At 44.0% G+C, this 17,535-nt stretch overlaps 1 protein-coding gene across 3 annotated transcripts in view; it reads right to left on the bottom strand.

Annotated features, from left to right (window-relative positions):
• Positions 1-17,535, bottom strand: part of SLC23A2 (solute carrier family 23 member 2) — a 120,954-nt gene that overhangs the window by 68,064 nt on the left and 35,355 nt on the right. For all 3 annotated transcript variants that reach the window (XM_040414460.1, XM_040414462.1, XM_040414461.1), the window contains exon 2: positions 8,332-8,609. In XM_040414460.1, coding sequence (XP_040270394.1) covers positions 8,332-8,436 — 105 coding nt within the window. In that variant the 5' untranslated portion in view covers positions 8,437-8,609. The remainder of the gene's footprint in view (positions 1-8,331; positions 8,610-17,535) is intronic.

Below are 17,535 nucleotides of genomic sequence, written 5' to 3'. Positions count from 1 at the left end.
CAAACCAGAGGGGAAATCCCCACTGAATATGTCGCGGTCACGGACAGCAGCAATCAGAAGATTAAAGAGGACCTTTCACTTGTAAAAACTATGTGAACTAAGTATGCTGCCATATAGAGCGGCGCCCGGGGATCTCACTGCACAAACTATTATCCCCGGGCGCCGCTCCGTTCTCCCGTTATGCCCTCTGGTACCTTTGCTCTGTAAGTTATAGTAGGCGGGTCTTCCCTTGTCCTGTGGGCGTCTCCTTCTCCTAGGCTGCAGCGCTGGCCAATCGCAGCGCACAGCTCACAGCCTGGGAGAAAAAAACCTCCCAGGCTGTGAGCTGTGCGCTGCGATTGGCCAGCGCTGCAGCCTAGGAGAAGGAGACGCCCACAGGACAAGGGAAGACCCGCCTACTATAACTTAAAAAGCAAAGGTACCAGAGCCTATAACGGGAGAACGGAGCGGCGCCCGGGGATAATAGTTTGTGCAGTGAGATCCCCGGGCGCCGCTCTACATGGCAGCATACTTAGTTCACATAGTTTTTACAAGTGAAAGGTCCTCTTTAAAGGGGTTATCCAAGTTCTATAATGCCCCCCCCCCCCCTCCCCCTCCAATATGCCCGGGCCCCTCACAGAGGTTGTACTTCCCTCGCTCTCTGGCACCTGCATCGCTTCTCATACCGGCACGGCCGCCGCATCTCCCAGTCGCACGGTTGAAAATATCCAGCATTGGGGGGGGGGGAGACAATAGCTGGCCACGACGGGAACAAGCCTCCCTAGAGTCACCAGCGGCATATGCAGGGGGTTTTGGATAACCCCTTTAACAGTTGGGATTGGAGTTACCTGCGATCCAGGCTGTAGATAAAAAGACTACTGTAAAAACCGGTGCTGTTAGCCACAGTTCGTAGACAGGGCAGAAGCGTTTTGCTCCCACTAAGACAGCGACAACCAAATAAAGTGGGTGGGTGTTAGATGTGATTTAATGGACACCGTCACTTTTCATTATAAATATTTTTACATTGTGCTGGGCAAACAAAAAAAAAGTAAAGGCCCGAGGTTACAGATAAGCGAGCACTTGCTTCATCAAGGCAGTCATGAGATGTACGTAACCAGCCTGTGTCTCACCGATCCTCTGAATATGTGATGACTTCGAATGACTCAGCAGCTTCCAGTACAGTAAGCCATTCGTGAATCCATCGAGCAGGTCGGGGAGGAAGCTACAAGGAAGTTTTCACAGACAATGAAATAAAAGTAGAAAAAGTCAAAGTGAAGGCTATTCATCGTAAGAACATTCCCTGAAGCCGCAGCACATCAGTGCACCATGTACTTTTACTGAAGAACATTTCTTCTTTTTCATAATTGCATCCCCCCCGACACAGCCTGTTGTGACCAACCATGTATACAGAATAAAAAAGTTGTAAAAGCTGCCCAGGATTAACCGCTCCAGTAGTATTGGGGCTAAAGTTGTTTTTACATGGTTTACAATGCGGACAGGGGGTACTCTTATATCATTGGAATACACTTTAATAGATCTATGACTGCATAGGAATAACTAAATATGTTTATAGGGCCTGTCAGTGTCCCTTTAAGGGTGTACAGTATTACACCTGCCACCGATTGCCAAATGAAAGGGCGTTTGAAATCCAAATCTTTTGACAGGTTAAAAAAAAATAGCTTGCAGGTGGCAGATCATGCTGAGTAATCATGATCTGCTGCTGGCAATGATTCAGTATAGGGAAGAGCGATGGTATAACGATCGCTCCTCCCTATGGAATTACAGTGCTCTCCTTTGCTAGGTTCCATTCACATGACTGTGCCATTCCGCTCGCTTCTGGGTCTGTGCATCCACGCCAAAAAAGATAGGACATGTCCTACCTTTGGCTGCAATAAGCAGATCGAGGATCCATTGAAGTCAATGGGTCGGCACTGCGATGTGGGGTGCACACAACCAGTGTCAATGAACCCTATATACAGTCCTGATCAAAAGTTTAAAGGGTTTCTACCACCTCGTTTTGAGAAATTGAGCTGTCAGACACTAGCGATCCGCTAGTGTCTGCTCTACCAAACAATGCTATTATAATAGCTTTTGTGCAGCCGTTTCCATAAAAAACGAACTTTTATCGATATGCTAATGAGCCTCTAGGTGCTATGCGGGCGTCTTTTCAGCACCTAAAGGCTCGGTCTACCTTCACAAAATGCCACCCAGCGCGTGCCTCCAGCCCGCCCATCTCCTCTGGAATGCGATCCTCCCTCTGAGCCAGCGGACTAATTCTGCGTCTGTCTTCGGCGCAGGCGCAGTTAATGTCTGACTGCTTTCTGCACAGACATCTCCACGGTCAGACATTAACTGCGCCTGCGCCGAAGACAGACGCGCACGGCGCATGTGCGAGAATTCGTCCGCTGACTCAGAGGGAGGATCGCATTCCAGAGGAGATGGGCGGGCTGGAGGGACGCGCTGGGCGGCATTTTGTGAAGGTAGACCGAGCCTCTAGGTGCTGAAAAGACGCCCGCATAGCACCTAGAGGCTCATTAGCATATCGATAAAAGTTTGTTTTTTATGGAAACGGCTGCACAAAAGCTATTATAATAGCATTGTTTGGTAGAGCAGACACTAGCGGATCGCTAGTGTCTGACAGCTAAATTTCTCAAAACGAACCCTTTAAGACCACTTGAAAAATGGCAAAAAAATCATATTTTACATTGTTGGATCTTAACAAGGTTCCAAGTAGAGTTTCAACATGCAACAAGAAGAAATGAGAGTGAGACAAAACATTTTTTGAGCATTCAATTAATTGAAAATAACGATTAAACTGAAACAGGCTGTTTTTCAGCTGATCAAAAGTTTAGGACCACATGCCTTTAAAAGGCCAAATCTGTGCAAAGATGTGGATTCATTGTCATTTTCTGTTAGGTAGTCACACATTGTGATGGCAAAGGCAAAAAAACTGTCCCTTTTTGAACGTGGTCGGGTTGTTGAACTGCATAAGCAGGGTCTCTCACAGCGTGCCATCGCTGCTGAGGTGGGACACAGTAAGACAGTCATTTGGAATTTGTTAAACTCCAGAACTGCTCGTTTGGACTTTGCAAAAGAGCACCAAACATGGGACATTCAAAGGTGGAAGAAAGTTTTATTCTCTGATGAGAAAAACTTTAACCTTGATGGTCATGATGGTTTCCAACGTTACTGGCATGACAAGCAGATCCCACCTGAGATGTTTTCTACGCTCCACAGTGGAGGGGGCGCCATAATAGTCTGGGGTGCTTTTTCCTTCAGTGGAACAATGGAGCTTCAGGAAGTGCAGGGGCGTCAAACGGCCGCTGGCTATGTCCAGATGTTGCAGAGAGCATTCCTCATGACTGAGGGCCCTCGTCTGTGTGGTAACGACTGGGTTTTTCAACAGGACAACGCTACAGTACACAATGCCCGCAGGACAAGGGACTTCTTCCAGGAAAATAGCAGCACTCTTTTGGCCCATCCTGCGTGTTCCCCTCCAATTGAGAACCTTTGGGGATGGATGGCAAGGGAAGTCTACAAAAATGGACAACAGTTCCAGACAGTAGATGGCCTTCGTGCGGCATCAAGCATGCCGAAACAAATTTTTTAAGTGATAAACAATAACGGCAGAGCTACTCATTACTGAGTTCATGTTTGGAAGTTGGATTTCTGTTTTGGGGGGGTTTAGTTTTTTTTTGGAGGTGTGGTCCTAAACTTTTCATTAAATTGAATGCTCAAAAAATGTTTTGTCTCACTCCCATTTCTTCTTGTTGCATGTTGAAGCTCTACTTGGAACCTTGTTAAGATCCAGCCATGCTAAACATGATTTTTTGCCATTTTTCAAGTGGTCTTAAACTTTTGATCAGGACTGTATAATATATATATATATATATATATATACACACACACATATACACACACACACACACACATACACATATATATATATATATATATATATATATATATATATATATACACACACACACATTTATATATATATATATCTAATTGAAAGGATGCAATGATTCAACGCAAATATACTGTATCGAGTCCAGAAGGACCACGCTGTAATACAGAACCGCATAATAAACCACAGTCCCTGCCCGATAATGACTCCCTCACACAGCACCTCTGTATAATATCACATTTTGGGATACGGGATGAGAGACAGGCAGAGGAGTGCGCAAGATTCTCTCCAAACCATAAAGAATGCTATTTTAATGAGCGGCAAGGATGAGGTTTCTATGGCAACCAGACAGTTCCATAAAAGCAGGCGATCTAGAGCAGGCAGCGGATAATTAAGAGTTCTATTATAAAAAACGAGGAAATAAAAAGACTTCAAATATCACCGCTGCATGTTGTGTGCAGACTCAGATAACCTTCTATCAGCACCATCCGACACAACAAATTAATGAAAAAGCCATTGCGTTCATATACTGGGAGCTTGTACTCGGGGGAGCGCTACCCACAAGAACTGGGCTCCACAGCCAGAAAGGGGAGAAAAGTCATCAAAATGAAATCATGGTATCTGCAACTCAGCTTTTTATTTTCCCTATATATGAAACCTTGTCTATATGGCCCCAGTAGACCAAAAACACTATGTTCCCTGTTTTGGGTGTTATAGTACGGTGTCTATATTGTAGCAGCCATTGGCTGTTCTCTCCATGATATATTTTACATGCCAGAAAATGTGTCAAACTCCACCAATTTATGTGGACTGTCTTTACCTAAACTGCCAGAAAAGAAAATAGCGCGGGAAATACATCATCTACTGTAGGTATACATTAATAGTCTACGATTCTATAGTCCGATCATCAATTGTGCTCTAAAACCATGGAGGGCAGGATGTATCAGCTGAACTCTATCTGATAACAGGAGCTATCCTTTAAAGGGGTTTTCCGAGACTTAAATACTGATGATCCATCCTCTGGCCAATAGCAGTCCGCGACAGGGACGTGTCCCCCTAACGTCACGGCCTGCTATTGGCTCAACTCCCCGTGAGATGCAGCCATGGTCGTGTGGGCATCAGAAGCGACGCGGGTGCCAGGGAGCTGGGTAAGTATAATCAGTATGAGGTGCCCGGGCATTCTGGGGGTAATTATAGGGGGTTGGATAACCCCTTTAAATCTTGGACAACCCTTTTTTGACTACAAATATTAATTTCCAACTCAAAGCTTAAAGTATCAATTGTTTATACTGCGGTTGTAACAAGTCAAAACCCTTATATGCAGCTTAAAGGCTATGGACACCTTTGCACAATTTTTTTTTTTTATAGATAATTTGCTAAATTAAGCAATTTTCTAAATAGTTTTCATTAAAAATGCCTACCATTTGCTTCTGCAGTGTGTAAGTCCTTCGCCTAGCTGCTGATGCGTATGAATCTGACATAAATTCACCAGATGAACTGTTTATTTCTGACAGCATTCTGCTCTCAACATGTCCATCTTTCAATAGACAGCAAAAGGCAGGGGGGGGGGGGGGGGGGGAGAGGTTATATACGGCAGATCAGAGAGTGGAGTAGGGAAAAGCATCCACAAAGGGCAGTCCACACAGGCTTTAGATAGGGTGGAAAGTACACACAGACCATTTTATAAAGGGAAAAATCACATCTGTGAGTGTAGAGAGAAAGCAGAGCACCCATGGCAAACTATTCAGGAAGGAGGAGACTCACACATGCCTCAACATCAGTATCTGTCAGCAAGAGTAACTAGAGATTCCTCAAGAGCTGTAAAAAGGGGAAATCAGTGTAGAAATGAAGCTTTGCTGATGCATAAGAGCTAGTGAAAGAAGCAGCATCTTGGACACACAGACCTCACATCCAGCATGTATGACTGGAAGCGATATGATCACACAAGGGGCAGGTTCTAAGCTGAATATCAGGGTGTTTGAAAATGAATGAAGGAAGGAAGACAGAAGATTAAAACTTACTGCAGCTCAAGGTAACCATTAATATAAGTAGAAATCATTTTCCAATGTCAAAGGTATCCTTAGCTGTTAATTAATTGCCATCTGGCGTTTGCTCAGGTAGATGAAAGAACTAGTTGAAACACAAGTTTATGGCTGGCTATATCTTACACACGAGCAGTAATGAGAACGTGGCAGTTTCCTATAAGAACAAGATGTATATATGCAAGTCCTGGATTTCCGAGTTTTCATACATAGTTCTAGCAAGTGCTTCACTCATAATGGATATTGGTCACTTCCTGAGTAATTTAAAGAGCTACTCTACGTTAAGTAATTCTGAACATCAAAAGAAAACCAATGACGTAACCATACAATAAACCAGGACTTCTCGGAACAAAAGTTATCACTGCCCCTGCAATGCACACAAAGTGAACTTTCATCTGACGCCAGGTAAATGCAGCTTTATAAGCACTGAGAAGCAAGAAAGGGAACCATTTCCGATGAGGTGCCCATAAATATCTTAGAACATGCCGATGTTATCAGATAGCCACCCCTGGAACACGACCAAGGAGAGTGAGCTATCAGCCCTAAATCCCGTGCAATCCTCCTGCTGTGAATGGACACTTGTGATAATAAGATTTGTGTCTTAGCAATATGCCAAGCGGATTGAGACTGGCATCACCCGTGCAGGTTTTGTGGCAGGAGTGAATCCGGAAAGGAAAGAGGAAATACTTTGCTTCTTTTCTGCATCCACTTATTTGGTTTAAAAAACGGCATCAAAAGCTATTCTACAATGTCCTACTGTCTGACATATTCCGATTATGACTTATGTATTTTTATATGCATTTACATTGCAAGTTACCTCATCTGTACAAGTTCTACTTGTTGAATCGATAGGATTCTTCTTTCCGTTGAATGTATGCATCTTTACATTTAATAAAGCTCTTTGAAATAAATAAAAAATAAAAAACCTGCATGTGTGATTGCAGCCTACTAAAGACAGCTCAATTCAATGCAGCAGCTGTCATGATGATCCTCGTATGCCTTCTACAGCTTATAGGAGAACTCAGGAAAACCTTGTATTGGGCAACTTCAGTCGCAACATGAGCAGTCTTAATACACCATGCAATGCTTCATGCCAAAACTGTAATCCTCATGGATTCATGTGAAGTTGGAAAAAAAAAAAAAACTCAGCGAGTCTCTGGCAGGCTATGGGTGCCATATTATGGATCAGTTCAATGGGGATCAACATATGGCCAAGTGAAGTCTTCAATACCATGCCATCTTTTTATCTATGACGGTGCAGGTGCTGAGACCTCTATGACCGCTAAATCGAATTTAGTCAATTGAGTGCTCCGCCTCAACAATTTTGAGAAGCTCTTCCCAAAATTATAGGTCTCATAAAGGGTTCATACATCACAGGCTCGACTTTTAGAGGAGAGCAGTCCAGAAAGAATCAGCCACAGTCATTGATGCATGGTCCTGCTCCCGTGACTTAGCTGAATCCGTGGGGGCTGTTTACACTGAAAACGAAAAACGTCCGACAGGTCACAACAACTTGGCAAAGTTTTGATGGGATGTCTAGCACTTTTATGTTAACCCCACCGCCTACCCTGCTAGCCCTGTGGGGGGAAGCATACTTACCTGCTGCCTGGTTCCAGCATCTTCAGACCACTGCAGCATTCCTGTGTACCACTCCCCACCTGTAAACTTCCGGCACGGATGAGCTCAGTGAATACTTTGGATTGCATTTTGAATTAAGAGCTAACACTACTCCTTTATAAGAGTTGCTAGTAACATTACAAGTTAGAAATTGCTAACTAGATGCTGCTCAAGCAAATAAAAAAAGGTTGAAACATTCTTGTCGTAAAATGGTTACGTGCAAAATTACTGTCGACTGATTTCCTATAGAATGACAATTCCAATTCCATCATGTGGCTGTCATGACATGATATGAGTTAGAGTTACAACAGCTGGGGAGCCACATGATGCAGATATATCTACCGAACAGCCTAAAGGTGGCTTTACATATGTAGATAAAATCGGCAGATTATCAGCAACAAACGTTCCTGTGAACGCTCGCTCCAGACAATCTGCCCGCATAAAGGTGCAGCAGATCACCCAATGAAGGAGTTAAACGTTCGTTTATTGGGTGAAACTGTAGTTCGTGCAGGCACCTAAATTATGGTTTCCGGGTAGTGCTGTCCAAGCAGCGATCTGCTACCCAGAAACAGTGCAGCTGTAGGAGGACGAGGGATGGCAACCTCTGTAAATGTAGCGCTTCACCTCCACTGAGCCAACTGTTGGGAACAAAGGCTTCCTCCCCGACAGTCTGCTGCTCATCTGGGCTTGTAAATGCGCATAAAGTCCTAATTTAATCAAAAGTGGCAACTCAGACCATGATCATACAACTTATCCCTATGCCAAACGTCAAATGGCCCTTACCGGAAGAGTGAAAAAGGTTGTGTGCTTTGGTTCCTCCTCGTACTTCCCATCGGTTGAGTTTGTGGATTCCATTGCCTTAGATGAGGGATTCTGACCAATGCCCATCGCTGGAGCAGTGTCCACTTCTGACGTGCCTTGGCTATGCCTGGCTTAAATGGACTTTATGACAATACAGTCTTCCTGTGTTAAGTAGATTTGGCCTCAAGGATCAGAGAGATGGGTCTGCCAACCTGAGCATCCGGATTGACAAGATTTGCACAGACGGTCTTCAACGAAACCTGGATGTGTGATAAAACAAATTATGACCATTACTTTAGCACTGAAGTTGAAACAGTACTGTACTGCTAAAAAGAAAAAAAAGAGATAATATACACATATCTAAAGTATCAGGAATCCAGGGAAATGTCATGTGACTGAGCAGAATGTCTGAGACGGTTCAGACCCCTTCACATTTTACCTAATAGATAGAGAGGCTGGGATTGGTTTGGGTTATGGATTACTCAGAAATGATTCACTTCTGCTGCAATTACCGCATCATCACCACTTAACAGCTTAAAGATTGGAGTTATAATGTCTCCAGAGACTGCACAAGGCAACCCCTTTGTAAAAATGTTGAGAGTAAAGAGAATAGAAGGTGGAGGTGATCTGGGTGTTGCCCGCACTTTACTTTCTACACCACACATAATCCCACTTTATTTCCAAATCAGAATGAAGGTGTTCACACATGTCGGCCAAGTATGTCTCAGATTCGTGACTCTCAACTTATATTCCAGAGGCTTGAAGATAACAATTACTATCCCAGTGAACACAAAACCAGCCCCTCCACTATGACTGACTAGCTCTAGAACTGGTGAAACAGCCAGACTTCTTTGAAGCGCAAGTTCTTCAAGCACATGGAGTTAGAGCCAAGATTCTTCAGGAATTGGCCTGGAGCTAAGCTCAGGCTGAAGAGAGTCGATGTCAGAACATCTAGAGCACTGCCAACGCTAACAGATACACTCTCTTCCAGAAGCAAGTGTGTTCTCAAGTGGGGTAAGGAATCCCTGTGGAGCTACAAAAACAATCCACCATAAACTAAGCAATGGAATTCGCTCTCCCAGGGATTACATATTACTCCACCTGCTCTCCACCGATGGGTTGGGTACAGTAGCACATCAATTGCCACCTTTCAAAAGCGGTTTTCGATGCTGTTTTTTGTGCCAAAGGCAGAAGTGAATCCAGCAGGACGGAGAAGTCATTCCTTTATGCTTCCCACTCCTTATGAATTTCTGTTTGGTTCAAAAACTGCACCAAAATTAAAAGGGTTGGCCCCATCTCAGACACTGATGGCATATTCACTAGGATACGCCATCAATGTAAGATAGGAGCAGGTCCCAGAGGTGGAACCTGCAACTATCTCCATACTGGAGCTCCCAAAGTGAATGATCGCATACAACATAGGCACAGCGTGCTCTCCATTCACTGCTATAGGAGTTTGTGCTGGTGCGCTGCTATTTTTGGAACTCCTATAGGTGAATTAAGGGTGTCTACGCTTGCATGGCGAGTTCTCCTTCACTTTAGGGGGGCCGTTCTGGAGATAGGAAAGGGTCCCAGAGGTGGGAATTGTATCTATCTGACATTGATGGCATATCCTAGTGAGATTGGACAACCCTTTTAAGCACTCTAGTATCCACACAAAAATGCCTATTTTTTCTTATGTTTGTAAGAATTTTCAATTTTTTTAGTTGTTTTTTTTTTTTAATGTTTTATAAAAGTACAGTGTAAAAAGTAACTCTCATTACAGTATAATACCAGAAGTGTTTACATTTGAGGAAAACTCAAATGTTGGGCGTGAAATAACAATTCCCCCTAGGCTTAAAGAGGACCTTCACTACAAACTGCTAGTATTTGATTCATAAGTTCTAGTAGGACTAATGGAGGAATGGCACAACATAGAGTCATTAGAATAGATGCTCCCGAATTGTTAATACATGGCAAGTAGAGGACATGTCAGATGAGGAGACCGGTCCTCTTAAAAGGGGTTATCCAATTTCGAGAACCCCCCCCCTTCACTCACACACACACACACACACACGTGCCAAACCCCTCACCGGTAATATACTGTGGCGAAAGCCACTTTGCCACGGTGTTTTGGAGGGGGCTGTTTGCCAGCCTCCTGCCCCAGGATTATGGCCCATACTAACTTTGAAAGAGAAGACAGACCGGCCGCACAGGTTAAATCTGTGGAACTGTTTTGGGCAGGAAAGCTATGCTTGCGGCCGGCCAAATGTGACTTCCATGGAATTCGGGAACCCCTGCTCGGATCTGGGTGATTTTTGGATATGTTGTTCACCCAGATCAGAGCTATCCATGGATGTATACATTATGGGGATATGTGGGGTGTTGGGGTGTCTTCTGTGTTTGGGGGGAAAATGTGTATTTTCTGTCTGTGAGTGATTAAGTTAGCCCATTACGTTTGGTAATTGTATTTTATTGATTGCGTCTCAGACAATGCTAGTGTGTTAGTTAATTGTGTCACAGACAATGCTCATTGTATTTTGTTGATTGTGTTACAGACAGAGGGAAGGGGATTTTGTGTACAATTGCTGGGAGGGTTTCAATACTGTAAATGCATGTGATTGGCTAAAATATAAACTGTCACAGTCTTTTACAAGGGCCCCAGGGGGAGTGTCTATTGCTAGGAGACCTGCATGAAAGGCTGAAAAATAACCCATTAAAGAGTTCTGCTTAACCCTCAAGCGAAGTGTCGTCCCGTTCTTGGGGGAATTGGATTGTATGCCGATTGCCAGGAGTGTAAGCCGATTGTATGCTTTTCCTGTTCAGCGGTTTCCAGGATTCGTGTAGTTTGCAGTTCGAAATCACAGAAATATCGTGGCAAATATGGGGGAACTGCTCAAACCCCAAACACGGTAACGTGTTTTTCATTGGGGGAGCAGTCCCACCGCATGTGGACCGCAGCAAACGACTATCCCCAGCAAAAAAATGCATACAATGGAGGATGTCGGCGCGGTCCACATGCACCACAAAGGCATCCTACACAAACCGAAGCATTGTGCGGATGAAAATATAATCATATAAATGACAGAAAAAATGCACCAAACGGATATGACACTGACTATACTGGCTAGTCATAAATGCAGATATTAAAAGCTGAGACTTTTGCCAATATATTCCTGTCAGGAAAATATCGGAGCCCATCATGCACCACGTCACGGTCACTCAGCATGGCAAGGGGTCCTACCACTACGCTAACTATGGTGTGAACAAGGTCTGAAGGTGATGTAATCCAGCTCACAGCCAAGCTTCCACACAACTGCCTAGCAGGACAACTAGTGATGTCCGGATCATGAACGAATCGTTCTTTTGAACCGATTCAGTTCACTGAACCGGAAGAGTCGGTTCCTCTGACTGAGCTGATCCGAGTGAAACAGCTCAGTCAGATTAACATAGAGGCAGCAGCAGGCAGTGTAATAGGAGCCGACAGTGGAAGCTAGCCCCGCCCCTCCCCGCCTTCCAACCAATCAGAAGCAACCAGCAGTCCAGCACTGACTCACAGCACAGGGGGAGTCGCAGGGATTCAGAGAATCGTCTGAGTCTATTAGTTAAAAGAATCGAATGAGTCACAGACTTTGATTGAGTTAAAAGAACCGTGAGTCACCGAGTCCCTGCCAGACTTCCTGCTCTGCGGCTCCCTGTCTCCTGACAAGTCCGTGGGTGGGGGGTGGTTGTATAGTATTGCATGTAGCAGAGCTGTGTGTGTATAGGGTGCTATGGGGGGGTATAGTATTGCATGTAGCAGAGCTGTGTGTGTATAGGGAGGTATAGTATTGCATGTAGCAGAGCTGTGTGTGTATACGGAGGTATAGTATTGCATGTAGCAGAGCTGTGTGTGTATAGGGTGCTATAGGGAGGTATAGTATTGCATGTACAGAGCTGTGTGTGTATAGGGTGCTATAGGGGGAGTATAGTGTTGCATGTAGCAGAGCTGTGTTTGTATAGGGTGCTATAGGGGGGGTATAGTGTTGCATGTAGCAGAGCTGTGTGTGTATAGGGTGCTATAGGGGGGAATAGTATTGCATGTAGCAGAGCTGTGTGTGTATAGGGTGCTATGGGGGGTATAGTATTGCATGTAGCAGAGCTGTGTGTGTATAGGGTGCTTGCAGCAATGTAGCAGAGTAGGAAGCCTGGCAGGGACTCGGTGACAGGATTCTTTTAACTAATAAACTCTTAGACAATTATCTAAATCCCTGCAATAACTATACAGTGTAATTACATCAGTCTGCTCCACTGCAGCAGAGCTGTGTTTGCCAGGAGCGAGTCCCTCCTGACCTTCGGTTCACTTGAGAGCCGACTCAGCAAGTGAACCGAAGATTCGATGAGCTGAGCATGCGCATTGATCTTCAGTTGACTTGCTTCTGCCGGCTCAGGAAGTGAACCGAAGATCCGATTCATGAAAAAGATCCGAACTTCCCATCTCTAAGGACAACTAGTGCAATGTGAACAAAGCAAGACTGTAAGCCACAGCCATATCAGACCATGTGATGGAGGTTACCAGGTGCAAAAGAGTGTTTGAATGCCAGGTAAAGGCACATACACTACATTGGTACTGCTCCCCCAATGAAAAACACGCTACAGTGTTTGGGGTTTGAGCACTTCCCCCATATTTGCCACCATATTTCAGTGATTTTGTTTTATATGTAGTGAATGTGCCTTTACCTGGCATTAAACACTCCTTTGCACCTGGTAACCTCCATCACACGGTCTGATACGGGTGTGGCTTACAGATTGCTTACAAGGCTGTGAGAGTAACCAATATACACAACATGAAGAGCTGGAGGAACTTGGCGGCTACCCCAAGGATATGTTAACAAGCTATTATCAACACAATGTAATCTCGGTCACGTTGTACAAGTTATACAACTTCTGTCTTCAAGTCTTATATAAAAGATGCTCATGGATTTCATGAAACGACTCGGCGTCTCCCTGTGTATAATGAGTGCAGTGGGGAAAAGAAGGAATCCGGGAAATCAACCCAAACGAGTTCTAGAATGAATTATTCTCCCGTAAACTAGAAGAGAAGCAAATCAGATACGCAGTGAGGTTACATGGGGCGGCTGGTGTCATGTACCTCAACGTTATACCAAGCAAAACACATGGAAAAAGGCGCAGTTACACTATATCATTCAGTCCAAAGTCATAGGATACCAGCTCTTCACAAAAAGTATTCATTTATCTGAAGATTAAAAGGACAGACAGGGTGGGCTTAGGTAACCAAGCGACTAGGGTTATTATTATGTCCTGGTTATTTAAAAAAAATATATATATTAAAATAAATAAAAAATTCTAGTTATTTTTTAAATAACCAGGACATAATAATAACCCTAGTGGTGGAGAATGGCAGCTGATGTTAGAATCACTCGCTTGGTTACCTGGAAAGTTTTTTATTTTTTCATTTTCTACTTCCAACTGTCCTAAAGCCATAACTTTTTTATTTTTATTTTCACATTGCTATATGAGGGCTCATTTCTTGAGGGACAAATTGTACTTTCTAATAGCACTATTTATTATGCCCTATGATGTATTGAGAAGGTAGAAAAAAAATATTAATGGAGTGGGATTGGGGGGGGGGGGGAACAGTTGGGCCATTGTTTTATAGGTTTCGCAATTACAGCGCTCATGCTACCTTTATTCTCAGGGTCAGTACGATTACAGACATTGATGTAGTTTTCATACTTCACAAAAGTTTTTTTTTTTTTTATCAATTTCTTTGCATTGCCATATTCGGACATTCATAACTTTTTATATTTTCGTCTATAAGGCTCAAAATTTAATCGATAGCATTTTGGGGTATGTATGCCTTTCTGATCACTTTTTAATCACTTTTTGGGGGGAGGCAAAGTGAAAAAAAAAAACACAGATTCGCAGTTATTTTTATTGCTTTCCCATTATGGCATGAAGCATGCAAGAAAATAATTTCATATTTTAACAGTTTGGGTATTTTCAGACAATATTTTTCAGTGTAAAATAGGGAAAGGGAGTCATTAGAATTTTTTTTTTTGCTGGAAATTTTTTAGTATAAAAAATGAAGGGTTGTCCCATGAAATATATTCTACACTCTTTATTCCAGCACCCAGATCTGAATACTTTTGTAATTACAAATTTTATATAGCCAATAAAATGTATTACACGTAGTATAGCACCACCTGCTGTTTGTTCTTTTCTTTATTCCTCCCTCCACCTCAGTAACATCACTAAGGGGGGCGCAAAGTCTACAATGCAGAGAGCTGCAGCAGATAGGACACACCCCCTTGAGCTGTGATAGGGAGAGAGCTGCAGCAGATAGGACACACCCCCTTGAGCTGTGATAGGGAGAGAGCTGCAGCAGAAAGAAAACACCCACTGAGAAATAATAGGGAGAGAGCTTTAACAGAAGGTGCACTCCTCTAAGAAAGGACACCCCCCCGCCTTGCTGTGGTAGCGAAAGCTGCAGCAGAAAGGACACACCACTGACCTGTGATGGGCAGACAGCTTCACCAGAAAGGACATATGACCTAAGCTGTGATAGGGAGTGAGCTGCAGCAGAAAGGACACATGCACCAAGCTGTCATAGGGAGGGAGAAAGGTGCAGCAGAAAGAACATGCTCCCTGAGCTGTAATAGGGAGAGAGACATCTCAAAAGACATGCCCGCCGAGATGTGATAGAGAGCTGCAGCAGAAAGAACATGCTCCCCGAGCTGTAATAGGGAGAGGGCTGCAGCCTAAAAGACACACCCCATGATTAAGCGCCCTCTACATTAGGTACAGGGCAGGTTCTAGCTGTGTTAGAAAGAGGTTGTCATGTACTATATGACGTCTGATCTTTTTGTTACATTAAAGGGATTATCCAAGACCAGGCATGCTCAACCTGCGGCCCTCCAGCTGTTGCAAAACTACAACTCCCATCATTCCTGGAAAGCCTACAGCTATCAGCCTACAGAAGGGCATGGTGGGAGTTGTAGTTTTACAACAACTGGAGGGCCTCAGGTTGAGCATCCCTGTCCAAGACTATTAAATGCCCCCCATACTGAATATACTTACCTGGCTGCCCGCGCCGCTCCTGGTCCCCGTACTGCAGCTTCCCCCCCCCCCCCGTGTGCAGATGAAAACAGCCGATGTCGGCGATGTCGGGAGGCGTGGGGAAGAGCCTCCCTAGCATCGCGGGTGACGCTAGGGAGGCTCATCCCCATCTGCCATTGGCTGCTGTTGCCCCCGACATCGGATGTTTTCATCTGCGCATGGGGAGAAGCAGCTGCAGAGGTGCGGGGACCAGGAGCGGCACAGGGAGTAGGAAGCCTGGTAAGTATATCCAGTGTGAGAGGCCTGGGCATATGGGGGACATTTAATAGTCTTGGATAACCCCTTTAATGCAGCCTATGTACATAATGAGGGTTCTATTAGTACAGATACTATCCAGACAGTACAGGTCAGCACTATTCACTCAAAGCTTATACATCCCTGAGGAAATTTCAGGGCAGCATGTTTTAACAAAAAGCACAGATTTCAGTGTCACATCACTGTGAAGAGGCACAGGAATACAGGCTGGAGCACTGACGTAAGGGGAGACAGCAAGCTGCCCAGGGAATGCCCCATGAGCTCTGAACCTGCAGCTCCACAAGCAGGTCAGAGGAAGAGGGCTGCAGGTTTCTAACTGCTCTACAGTCTGTGCCCAGATAAAGAAATTTAGGAGCTAAGGATCATAAGCATCCCAAGGGGAGGTAAGCATAGTAGAAATGACCCCATAGAAGTATACTCACTGTGTAATGTATACATAAACTACAAGCTAACGAAAAATATTCAGCCTTGGAACTCTGCAATCTCTCCCCGATACAGTACAGCAAACTGCTATACGCCCCCGTATCAGTGGGACTGTACTTCCTATAGCGTGTGACTAGTGGGAACTAAATATATCCTCGCTAAGTAAAACATGGCTACTGACAAGAAGCAGCATTTTCCATCTTATCTATATCTGGGAGTAGGTTCATTCTGGGTTCAATAGGCTGGAGGGCTGATACAGGAGATTTGGGAACATCAAGAAAAAAAAAAATATTAATAAAAAAGAAGAGTTTCCGTCCCTCCCCGCGCCGGCCAACCACTGCAGAGACTGAACTGGGATGAAATGTATAACACATTATTGCACCCGGTTTCTCATCCCGTCTTCATAAAGTACAAAGCCACTTTCACCCCTTCCCGTAAACAATTTCATTTTTTCCCCCACTTTTTACATTTTCTGCACTATACCAATGCCATAACTTTTTTTTTTTTTACATTTAATATTCCCCATGATGTAGCTAGAAAAAATTATTGATGGAGTGGAATTCGGGGGGGGGGGAATAAAATAAAATTTGGGCCACTGTTTTATGGGTTTCGCAATGACCGTTCAATGGGTGGCCAAACAACGTTACCTTTATTCTGAGGGTCAATATGATTACAGAAATACCAAATTTTCATACTTTTAAAAAAAAACACCTTGTAAACAATTTCTACAGGGCTCTGCGAGAGGACTCGTTTTTCTTGGGGCATGTATGCCTTTCTGTTCACTTTTTATTCACTTTCTTTGGGGAGGCAAAGTCAACAAAAAATATTTTTTATGTAAAATAGCGTAAAGGGAGGTTCTACTTTTTTTTGTAGTCTATTTTTAGTCCCCCTAAGGGGCTTGAATATGCAATCATTAGATCACAGACTGCAATGGTTAACCACTGCAGTCTATGGGAAAACTACCATGTTCCTACTGAGCCCTGAACTTTAGTAGGCCAGCAAGCTTTCACAAGGCATCTGAGGGTTTAAATGTCCATGACTGGAGTTGTCTCCGGTTAACGACATTACCAGCCAGCTATGGCTCCTGCTCAGGTCCTGAGCATGTATGGCGGATTTTTGGAAGGGGTTAAAGAGAAATGTGGAGATAAAAAATTAAAACAATCAGTGCAGCCTTAAAGGGAACCTGTCATGTGTTTATCATCCCATGAACAACCTAGCCCTTATTATAATTACCAAGGGTATTTTCACATTTGCGTCAAAGTTTTTCGGTATTGAGTTCCGTCCTAGGGGCTCAATACCGGAAAAAAAACTGATCATTCTGAATGGAAAGCAATCCGTTCAGGATGCATCAGGAAGTCTTCAGCTCAGTCCTTCTACGGTATTTGGACGGAGAAAAAAAAAAACACATTT

Source organism: Bufo bufo, chromosome 1 (assembly GCF_905171765.1).
Source record: "Bufo bufo chromosome 1, aBufBuf1.1, whole genome shotgun sequence".
NCBI classification, from domain to species: domain Eukaryota; kingdom Metazoa; phylum Chordata; class Amphibia; order Anura; family Bufonidae; genus Bufo; species Bufo bufo.
The sequence above is the reverse complement of the archived record's forward strand: the minus strand, read 5'-3'. Positions and strand labels throughout refer to the sequence as shown.